At 33.0% G+C, this 11715-nt stretch overlaps 1 protein-coding gene and 1 long non-coding RNA gene across 2 annotated transcripts; both read right to left on the reverse strand.

Moving 5' to 3' along the window:
* Positions 1 to 420: 420 nt before the first annotated feature.
* LOC114379332 lies at positions 421 to 1519 on the reverse strand. The gene is made up of 3 exons (XR_003659457.1): positions 913 to 1519; positions 597 to 748; positions 421 to 515 (listed from the first exon to the last, which is right to left on the reverse strand). It is a non-coding gene; the product is annotated as an uncharacterized LOC114379332 (long non-coding RNA).
* Positions 1520 to 6940: 5421 nt separating this feature from the next.
* Positions 6941 to 11715, reverse strand: LOC114379953 (tubby-like F-box protein 7). Its single transcript, XM_028338805.1, has 4 exons — positions 11184 to 11715; positions 9987 to 10074; positions 8858 to 8987; positions 6941 to 7718 (listed from the first exon to the last, which is right to left on the reverse strand). The coding sequence occupies exons 1-4, from the start codon at positions 11508 to 11510 to the stop codon at positions 7127 to 7129; spliced, it is 1137 nt and encodes a 378-aa protein (XP_028194606.1). The 5' UTR covers positions 11511 to 11715; the 3' UTR covers positions 6941 to 7126.

Here is an 11715-nt window from a genome sequence, read left to right on the forward strand (position 1 = left end):
AATTTCCGCTGTTTGATCTAAATATGCTATTTAAATTTATTTGCATGTTTAGATCAGTGTATGTATATTTTTACAGTAACAACTCTTCAAACAGTTTGTCTCGATCTGGTTTGAATTTTAACATACAAAACACAATCAGCAATGAACATCAGAGAAATATACATCAGAATGAATTAACACGTCACTGCCACAACCACTATATGTTACCTCCTTTAAAAAAAACAACTATATGTTAGTCAATGACAGTCACCGGTATTTATTAAATGCATGTTAGCAAAAGAATAAAGACAGCAAGAGATTACTACTTTTAATTAATTTATGATGCAACACTTTGCAAATCCTACAAGAAGGATGAGGCAGTAAAGCACCAAGGAATACATAATTTCTTTGGGTATAGTATCCTCAACATTTTTTCTGACAATGTCGTAGTATGATCTCAGAAGCAACTTATTTGCTGTTATTTTAACAACATCTGTCTCTGAATTGCTCTCAGACGGCCTCAAGATAGGAGGTGGCTACAAAAACCAAAGCACAATATGAAATTTATACCTAAGGAACATGATAAAGCTGATGATATACATGTCACATATATATACCTCTCTCAAATGGATCGTAGAGAATGATTGCTCCTTGCTGTGAACTGGTTGTTCAGTATGTGGTTTACTAGCTATATTCTCCTTCACAGTCATACGGCTATCATCTCCACCAAAAAGGGATGAGATACCCCAACTTGATCCACCATTGTTTCCTAAAAAACACCAAGCACTAAAAGTAAATATCTCAAAACAATAATAAATTGCAGTGATCATGAAAATCACTTGACTAAGATGAGAGAAACAAAAGAAAATCTTAATAAGCATAAATAAAATAAATGCAAATGAATCAAAGCATTAAATAGAACATACAACTTACCAGAGGGTACAACTCTTTCAACATCTGATGCAGCACGGACACCCTATTTGTCATTTATAGAGTAATAACAGTGAGGTGCTAAATTTAGCCCTTACCTTGATTCCCACTAAGATATAAGGAAATATTTTATCAATTAAACAGTATACAATTGCAAACCGAATCAGTAACTACTCCATTAGCTCGTCTAGCAAGAATAACCCAAGACTTAACACTTCTTTCAGAGGCTGATCCCTTCTCAGACTCCAGAGCATGCTATAGAAGATTATTAAGAAAGTTGAAAGCAAAGAAAGGCTGGCAATGACATAAATTAGAATACATATCTCAAATGAAAAACATGGGGCATATTTGGAGTAAGATCTCATAATAAGTATACCTTCTGCCTAGAAACTGGTAGAGCAACCTAGAAGACTGGGTCTGCTGCACTGCAACTTCGAATGCCTTTCTTCCACCAATAAAATTTGGGTTGAAAGTGTTTTTGTAGTACATCTGCACAATTGAGTAGCATAAATAAGAAATCAAGGACATGTAAATTCATGATTCAGTTATAGATAGATTGACCATCGCAATTGACACGAATAAGCTGACCGGCTGACTTATGGCACACCAATGGTTTCTATTAGACACCAAAATCTTATGAATATCCTTAAATTTGAGATGCTTTTTCCATTTTATTCGAAGAGATAGAACAACATTCACTAATGTTCTAACACATCATCCAAAGCCCGATCAGTCAATTAAACAAGAATAACGTAAACTCACTTCAGTGCTGATGAAATTTAAGAAATCCCAACCCCATCAGTTAAAAGGGAGATACATTCTAAGAAATGAAGCCTCGACATACCCACCAACAACATCACTTCATAACAACTTCATTGTAAATAATTTTCTCATTCTGTTACGTGGAATAATATTAAGGAAATGGTTAAATTATTTATTTGATCTTTATAATTTTATGATTCTTACGTTTTTAGTTCTTATAGTTTGAATTTAATCTTTTTAGTCGGTATAATTTATATTTTAATTTTCTTTTAGTTCATGTAGTATAAAAATATTATTTTTAGTCCTTATAATTTGTATTTTAATTCTTTTTTACTTCCTATAATTTGAAAATTATAGAGATTAAAAAAATAAATATCATGAAAGAACTAAAAAGATCACTTTCAAAATTACAGGACTAAAAAAGAATTAAAATGTAAATTATAGGAACTAAAAAGATCACTTTCAAGCTATAGAAACTAAAAAAATAAAAATCATGAAATTATAAGGATCAAATAAGTAATTTAACCTGACAAAATCAAGGAATTGAGTACAAGATTACAATTAAAAACTGAGCAATATCAAGAATGAAACTTCTATCAGTTTCAGACTAGCTAGAAATTCGGATATGACTTAAAACACAATTCGGGTATGAGTTAAGAGAAACCAAATTTTGACCCAACAACCAAATTTTGATCAGCTCTTTTGATGCAATAGAAGATAGGTAGAGGATGGAGAAAGTATACATTTATACTTCAAACAAGTTAAATTTCAGCATACTTGAATTTCTATGAAGTGTGCAATATTGCTCTCCAAGGGTTTAAGGTCTTCTCTTAAAAATTTTCTTACAACTTCATCCATGCGCTTTCACAAGAAAGGGAATCGCTGCAGTTCAGTCACCATACAGCAACGGCTGGTCTGTAAAGAAGGGAATTTATTTAAGCACATACTTGATATAGCAAGACAACTGAGATGACAAGCTTTAAGCTGTTCCAACCTTTATTAATTCATTGTATATAAACCTGGCACATTGAAGACTTGAATCTAATAGACGGGATATTTGCCTTTGCACAAGGACTTCAAATGGCACCTGATTACAAGCAAATAAATTGATAAACATGTTATGGAGTAGAATTTTATAAACATATTCTATATGAATTTGGATTTACAAAGTATAGCAAAACATTTACAAAGACATACATCTTGAACAAATGCTCTTGATTTAGGTCCAGTAGCATATGAGAGTAAGGATGTCATCATCGGTCAGGTCTTCACACGGATCCACCTTCTTCATGATAGCATTAAGTTACGTGGAACATGCATTTTTGACAGGTTGAATAGGGTCGGTCTGTAAAGTAAATTATTTTTTTAGGGTCTATATTCGGTCCATAAAAGTCTATGGATAAAGCACAATTCCACGGGTCCAAATACTAATTTGAAAAAATATTTTTTATAAAATAAATATTTTTTAAAAAGTGAAAATATATAACATTAGAAGGAAAAAATTGAATTCATTTTTTAAGCAAATATCTATCACCCTAATAAATATCAACATTTTTTGTCTTAATTTTCTAGTTTATCAGAAGAAAGAAATCCTGATTAATCCAGAATTCGGTCAGGAGGTAACTAAAGCATGATCAAGAATTATTTTCGTTAAAGATCGAACTCGAGTACTACCTGAACGATTTAACCTTAACTTCACCACATTAACTACTTGTGTCCAAATACTTGGTTAATATATCAACATTTTAAACATAACAAATTAACAATAATAACCTAAATTAAAGATAAAAAATTTAACATAACAAATTAACAATACTTGCACATTGGACTTGGACGGATTAAAGAAATAGTCCACGAATAAAGTTCGCTAGGTCTGTGGGTTTAATAAGTCAAACTCAGAAACTTGATATAACTATGTGGGCTTTAAAAAAAGAGGCCAATTATTCGTAAGGTCCGCAGGCTTAACAGGTTAATCCACGTATTTGGATCTGAATTCGTATACCCACCCCTAAGAAAATAGTATAAATATTTACGAAATACATAATTTCATGACAAAAATTTCTAAAATGCCTAAGTTTGTATAAATTATAACTACCTTCTACACATATTAATTTATGAGTTTAATGTCTATTCACCAATAATGTAAATCAGTTTTACACTATCATCCAATCACAAATCATCATTTGAATTATTTTAAAATAATTATTTTAAAAATTAACAAACTTATCATACATGATAGATTATGATTGAATAATTATATAAAACTTTTTACTTTGTTAGTACATAACATTTTTTTCTTAATTTATTCTCTCTTTTATCTCTTATAACTTTTTACCTTCATTTAAAAAAAATTATCTTATGGGGGCAATAATTATTTTTTTGTGGAGGCAAATTTATTTTTATTGAAAATCTTTAAGTAAAAAAAATTACTTGTGGTCCCCATAAGACTATTAGTGCATCCGCCAGTGAGTGTATCACTATATTTGCATGCAAACTTAAGTTCAAACTCGCTCCATTTAATTATTTTAAAGTTTAATATTTATTGCTGACACTATAAAACAATTTTATACTACTATTTATATTCATTCATAAATCATAATTTAAATTACTTTAAGATAATTATTTTAAAATTTAATAAATTTATTATAAATGATATATTATAATTATAAGTAACTGTGTAAAAAAAATTATATTATGAATACATAACTCATTTTCTCATTAGTTTATATGTGTATTTGTTGTTTGTAATTACACATACTCTTCAACTGAAGAATATTTAGAGCATCTCAGGTACCATGTGATAGATGAATCGTAGAAATTCAATTTTATTTCTTGGTTCCATCCATGGCCGCAGCACCTGATTCCTTGATTTTTGAGGGAATTTTCAGGTACCATTTTTATTTGGAATCTAAAAACATATGGACTTTGTGAAGGCTTTTTTCTCTCTTAATTAAGTTTATGCAACAATGTGAAGTGACAATGTGCTAGCTAGTAGTGGAGTCCTTTGCATAAGCAAGGACTTAAGGAATGAGGATTGAATCTTAAGTCAAAATTCAAAAGATTTTCAAACTAGTTATAACAAAAAGTAAGAAAAATAAATAAATTGTGATGATGGCAGAAACAGAAGCTCAAGCCATATCATTGAATCATGGGACTAAACTGGACTTATCTATTTGGCCCATGTTAACATGCGTCTAGTTGGCTAATTTGTAGCCTGTTGTTTTTTGAATTAAAAATATTTTGAAAGGTTTGATTACAATAAATATTTTGAGAAGTATATTAGTCATTAACCAATGAAGCTATTATTGTAAAAAAAAAAAAAAAAAAACAATGATGCTATTGATTCAAGATTGGATTTGTTCAATCAATTAATTTAGAAAAGAATTCGCTATTATTATTTCCAGAAAACATACATACCTACAAATGAAGGATAATCATTTTAATTATGATTCGACACAAAAGTTGAAACATGAAACCATGGCCATCATACTACCTTAAGGAAAAGGAATGATGTGACAACAAACGTAAAATTTAATTTACCAAATTCGCAAAGCAAATATTATCAATTTAAGAAAATGTGTTAACCATATATGTTTGTTAATCAACATTAAGGATAAGGAAAAACAAGATTTATTTATTTTAAAAAACTTATCTTGTTTCAAAATCTAGTATATTCAACCAAAAATATATAAATCTTGAAGCAAATTTTTTTAGCAGCTCTTAGCCGATTGTTAAAAAAAAACATTATGATCGAAACCTGTTTACTTAAAATTTAGTAAAATCTCCTTTCGATTTTTTTAAATAAAATCACTAAAGCACATTTTTTAAGGGTTTTAATCACACTTTATTAACTGGTATATATGGAAACGCGAATATATAAAGAGAATCATTCGAAATGATAGAACATTATGTGATGATAAATACTAATTATTAATGACAAAAGATGAACTACCTAATGAAATAAGGTGACCAGCCGTGACAGTACAATTACAATAGAATCACCTTGCAATCAAATCAGAAGACAGCAAATCTCCGAGTAGCTACCTAAGAAATTGAATCCGACAAAATATCTACCTGTAAATGTCACTCTTCATCTCTTGTATGTGAAACATTTTGCTAAACCGATTTGGTTCATTAATTGGATTCACCTTCAAATTTAAATGGTGGGACCTAACCTTTCAATTACTTTTCACTTAAGCAAGGTAATGGCCCCAATCAAAAGAAGAAAAAAAAGTTACTAGAAGAGAATAAACAGGACATGGACGATTTACACATCATTTATGCCACAACTAATCCATTATCCATTGTCATTCATAAAGCAGCTGATGTAGCTTCAGCTTCAATCATTAGAAATCTTTGCACAAAGTTATCCATGTTGTATAATGTATAATTGTATACAGTATTAAAAGTTAACATTTTTTTGAAAAAAAAAATTACCAACTCCTTAGTTTTTTGAAGAAAAAAAATCTCAAATTATCTAAATTAGAATGCACTAAGAAACAATATAAATAACACATTTTTTTAAGTAAATCCAAAACATCCCTAAGTCAGAAACTAATGACTAATCTTTAAAATATTGAAATTCTTTTAGACCTCTACAAATATATTTTTTGCTTCATGCATATGTGAACCTCAAAATCATACCCCTGATCTTTTTAGATATTAAAATCCATTTAATCATTTCTCCACAAATATTATTCGATACAAATAAATTATGAACTTAAAAACCAAATCTCCCATCTCATACTCAAAGGATAAAGTTGTCTGTAAAATCATACCACATCATAATGGTATAGATTTTTAATTATTTTTTTTTTTTGACAGAATCCTAGTGCTATTTATAACACATTATTAATTGATACAAAACTTTCTACAACTAATTAAATATAAAGTAGTTATTGTTTACTAGTTTAGACTACACAACTTAGATATGCTTAATAAAATGTCTTTTCTGGTCGAGAACAATCCACATGCAATTCAACCTTCGAACTTTATTGCTGGTCCATCATAATCCACACCAAAGCACAAGGTGCCGGATACCAAGAAGAAAAAAAGCTTGATAATTAATAAACGTTTATTTCATTGGTGTGACGATTTATATGTCAACAACGGAAATTAAATATTGATATGCCATCCTCCCTAGTCTAATCTGTTTCACCAGAAAAATAGAATCACAAACTAAATACGTGGTGTTTAGCCAATCACAAGAAACCGAGCTTAGAAAACTGCCATAACATGTGTACACCAACGTGAATTGAAATAAAATCAATGGACCAAAGCTTGAATAAGGCAATATATTTGATTTATGGAAGATGTCATGTCCTATTGATGATATAACATTTACAACAAGCTTCCTGCAATCAAATTGTAGACTCAAAGCCGAGTAAAAAAGAAAACAACTATTCACTTAAAACATCCATCCACGGAATAAATAAGCAGTGACACCAAAATTATATTACTCACAAGCAAGTTTAGTGCCAAAGCTAGTTAAGCAAATGGCAAAAGCCTGGAAAGCAGATAGGGGCTGTCTATAATCCATGGTAAAAGTATCATCCCCTACTTTACCAAACTGGAGGAGAACTGTTTCCTCATCTCCTTTCCCTCCTGGTTGGCTTTGGTCCACTGTTGCAACCAGCTGAAAGTTCTTCACCGAGGCCACCGTCACGCGGCCGTGGAAATTCAAGCACCAACATTGCAAATGCTCATGCCACCTTGGAGCTTTATTCTTCAAGATTGTGTAGCCAGATGCAGCTTGTTCTTTATCGTGCATCTTATGGCCATTGACAGGCGTGCTATCTGAACTTCCACTCGTTGGTGAGACAGGAGTTACAGGACACTTCAATGAGCAAACCATTCTCCTTGGCCCTCTTGATTTCAAAAGGTTGAACTTGTAGGAGACCTGCCCCACCTCAAAATTACCTGCAGGAACTTGCGGGCTTATCTGCTTGCTGGCAAACCGACGGCTGGCCCTGCCACTTGATGGTTTTGCACCACTATGGGGTGGCTGGCTGTCATAAATTGTGAAGTTGGTGCCAAGAAAATCCGAGCTGTGGAGATTTCAGCAACAAAGTTGTCATTGGTAGATACTCAAGAAAAGCAGCAAAAGATTGACTATGTATTCACATGCATAGTTTTTCTTTAAAAAAAGAATATATATATATATGTGTGTGTGTGTGTGAAGAGACTAACAATCTCCAAGCTATTAACAGTTTTTCAACATAGGTGTCAATACAAGCAGCAAAAGAATTGACCAACACTAACATTAAATGCTTTTTCTTTGTATGAGACTAAGAGGGTTTAAAGGATTAGTATAGCAATCCTTTAATTCAGCATAAGATATAAATAAGGGAGATAATTCACGGTAGTTTTACATAAGACAAATAAACAAACTGTAAACCAACATCAATTATAATAGTTTCAAATTTTTAAAATCAGTTGCTTAATTTAAGAGCAGCAGTCATCAAATATTTTTATTTATTTCGAATGTTTATGGGTATTTTCTATTTCTTTATTTAGTAGAAGATGGAGTTGGCAAGAGATGGGAGGATGCAAGTCGGACAGGCTATTCTAGAACTTTTTTAGTGCGGTTTTGATCTTAAAACAGCACCACAGTCAACCTATTCGGACCCCTGCTGCTTATACCATAAATGGCATTGAATGACTCTTGCACATAAGCAAATGGGACGTTTTCCCTTTCTGCCACAAGCAAAGGTTTAATTTAGAGCAGCAGTCTTCATATATTTTTATTTCCTTCAAATGTTTATGGGTATTTTCTTTTTCTTTTTTAGTTGAAGAGGGGTTTGGTAAGAGACAGGAGGATGCAATTCAGACAGGCCATTCAGATGCTCATTGCTCAACCAAATAAAAGGCAACATAAGCTCATATTATAAATTTTTCTTATACTTGTAGTCACAGCTTGGTAAAGGGTAAACACAAACTATAACTCATTTAATAGTTTCGTGATTGAGTAGAAACAAAGTTATAGTTCTCACTAATTCAATCGCAAAAGAGAAAACAAAAGGTTACGTTTCACTGGAAAGGTAATTCCAAGCTAACGCATTTTGAAAACACTAAATGTGTGTGTCCGTAAAAAAGGGGCAAATAATGGCATTATCTTACAAATACTAGATGTCTATACCTCACCATAACCAGAATTTTTTTTCTATCTATGGGAAGAAAGCTTTACCTTAGCTTTCCAACATAAGCATTGCTTCCTTGGGATAAGTCATCAGCATCAAGTGAAATTATATACTCAGTATGGGTACCACACCTATATCTCCTAGCTGCTAGCAGAAACTTCCCTTTATCTGTGAATGCTGGCAATGGGTGGGGGAGAAAAGAGTAACAATAAAGAGGCATAAATTTCAAGCACATCCGAGAAAACTTAAAAGAGAAACCAAAATATGTGCATTATGATCAAGATTATGTTTCTTATAGTATTGAGACAATCATCATTTGAAAGTCCACACATTGCTATAATCAACTACTTTACAAATTACATTGATTTATTACAAGACCTCTAAGAAATTTAAGATGCTGGAATACCAAGGTGAAAGAATTATGCAACTCTAGACACCATGCTTTACTGCAAAACTAATATATCTAATTCCTAAAATATCAGAATCTGTATCCAAGCTGCTTTAAATAGTTCCTTCTCTTTTATTACTACCGATCCCTTCCTGAAAAAGGAAACTTCTCAAGCTGCTTTAAATAATGTATATTTCTTACATTATATTTCCACAAGCACACCACAAGTCATAGATCCTTCTTCCACTTCTATCTCTGAAAAAAACCTCCAGTTATTGTTCATAAACTTAAGTCTAACTCTTGTTTGCTTCTCTCATTTCTTATTTTTGGGTAATCAAACTACTTGAGATGAATAAATTGCACAATGAAAGTTCCATAAATTGGCTAAATCTAATCATATTGGACTTAGTCCGGTCAACAAAGTGGTTAGAGTCATGCAGTTTCACAAATATTTTCCATGTACATTTATAAATACAAATAGAAGTCAATTGGCATGTTAACAAACTAAAAAGCCATTTAAACTTGTGGGGCTTTGAAGCACAAAAGAAAAGCATGTCCAGTCAAACAAGAAAGGCCTGGTGTTATGCTTGACCGATAATAAGACAGTGCCCCGTGCCCAGATCTAGTCTATACAAACATATCATTAGACTTTGCATTGTCAACGCTCTACTCCATAGGACAAGCCAAAGAGCACAGGAGATCATTCAACTCCGCCATAATTCATATTCATCCATCTCCAGAACAGACAAGAAAAATTAAAACCTTTTACCAATACAATACTTACTTACATGGTGTAAGGGCAAGATATAAATAAAACGTTGAGGTCTTCTGGTTCCGCTTTATAAGACATTGGTGTGGAACGTCACGTGGTCCTGGCTGCAGGTCATCAAAACACAACCAAATTGTCAAATTCCAACCCTCCCAAATTCCCTTATTCAATACGAAATAAACAATTAGTACTAAAAAAACAAAACAAAGTGCTCGTCAAAATTTCAATGAAGTCATTACAAGAATAACAAGAATAAAAAAACATCTTCAATGAAAAATTACTCGATTTTTATTTCTTCAAAATGATCAATTTTATATAAGATTGAATCGACTAAAAATGAAATTAATCATTTCATATTGATAGTATTGCTATGCTTAGTGTGTAACTCGTTAGTTTTTTTAGAACAGTTCAAATTTCCAAACCGGTTACAAAATCCCCTATAAATTACTATCCTTTATTGAGCAAAGCAATACAGAGAGAAAACATCACGCACTTCAGCAAGTGGTAGGCAGTGACGAAAGTGCTGAAACACACCATGCAAAGGAATAATTCTTATCTACTAAAAGTTAGGTGAAATTCCATCCACCCCATTTCTGCACAGCAAACATGACCAATACTGCGAATCTGAAAATTTCCCCCTACAAATGGTTCCCTATTCCCAATTCTTCCATCTTTACTACTAAAAACTGTCACAAACTAATAATAAGTTAATAATCCCACTTTAGTTAATTCTGAATGATAAAAAAAGTCCACTTTAACATTATTTTCTATCAAACAACTGCAGTTTCTCTTGCAGCAATAGGGCACCAATCCAAATTTCATGCACTATCCAATTGCTTCTATATCATATGTTACACAAACATAGTTCCCAAATCACTGCTGATCCCTATAACAACATGAAAATCCACCGTCAAAAGCATTCACTACCCAAAACTGAACCACCCAATGATCTCACAAACAAACAAATTCCAATTCCACATATACTTAAAAAAATCTCAAGAGGTTAACAGGTAAAAAATCCCCAACAAAATAAAACCAATTTCGTGAGAAAAAAAAAAAAAACAAAAAAGCATTAGGCTTTTTTCTTCTGGGGCACATATATCAATAAAAAAGCTAATGAATTTAAAAAATTAAAAAGAGAATAAGAAAATGATTCGCTCCCAGAAACTCAAACATAAAAAAGAACCAATTTATTTTGAAGGGGGAAACCTCAAACCTGTTTAAGGCACGAAGGGAAAGTGATTTTCCCGGTATGCGAGGGCACACGCACGACCTCGCGTGTGATGTCACGCCACCTCTTGCAGACGCACGCGCACGCAACGACGTTTTGGCGGTTCGGCCACTGCTCCTCGGCGGCGTCCACGCGCCGCACGATCTCACCGAGGATCTCCGGCAGCATGCTAGACCACCCATTATTATTCCCATTCGCCGCCTCCTCGACGGCGCCGGCGACCCCGCCCTCGACGGCGGCGCCCTCCGCCGGCAGCACCTCTTTGAACGATTTGGAGAACTTGCGGGAGCGGAAGACCTTCCTCAGCGACATGGCTAGCTAGCAGCGACGACTATGGGGCCCCGAGTTAGAGCTCATAAAGAAGAAGAAGAAAGAAAATCTAGAGAGAGAAAGAGAAAAAAAAAAAGACAGACGAGAGAGGAAGGAGGGTGTGTTTGGTTTACAGAGACGAGTGAGAAAAAAGGGAGAGGGTGATGGGGGTGATGGTAATGTGACCCGCAGGTGAGGAGGAGGGTGT

This window comes from Glycine soja, chromosome 12, assembly GCF_004193775.1.
Source record: "Glycine soja cultivar W05 chromosome 12, ASM419377v2, whole genome shotgun sequence".
Lineage (NCBI taxonomy): Eukaryota > Viridiplantae > Streptophyta > Magnoliopsida > Fabales > Fabaceae > Glycine > Glycine soja.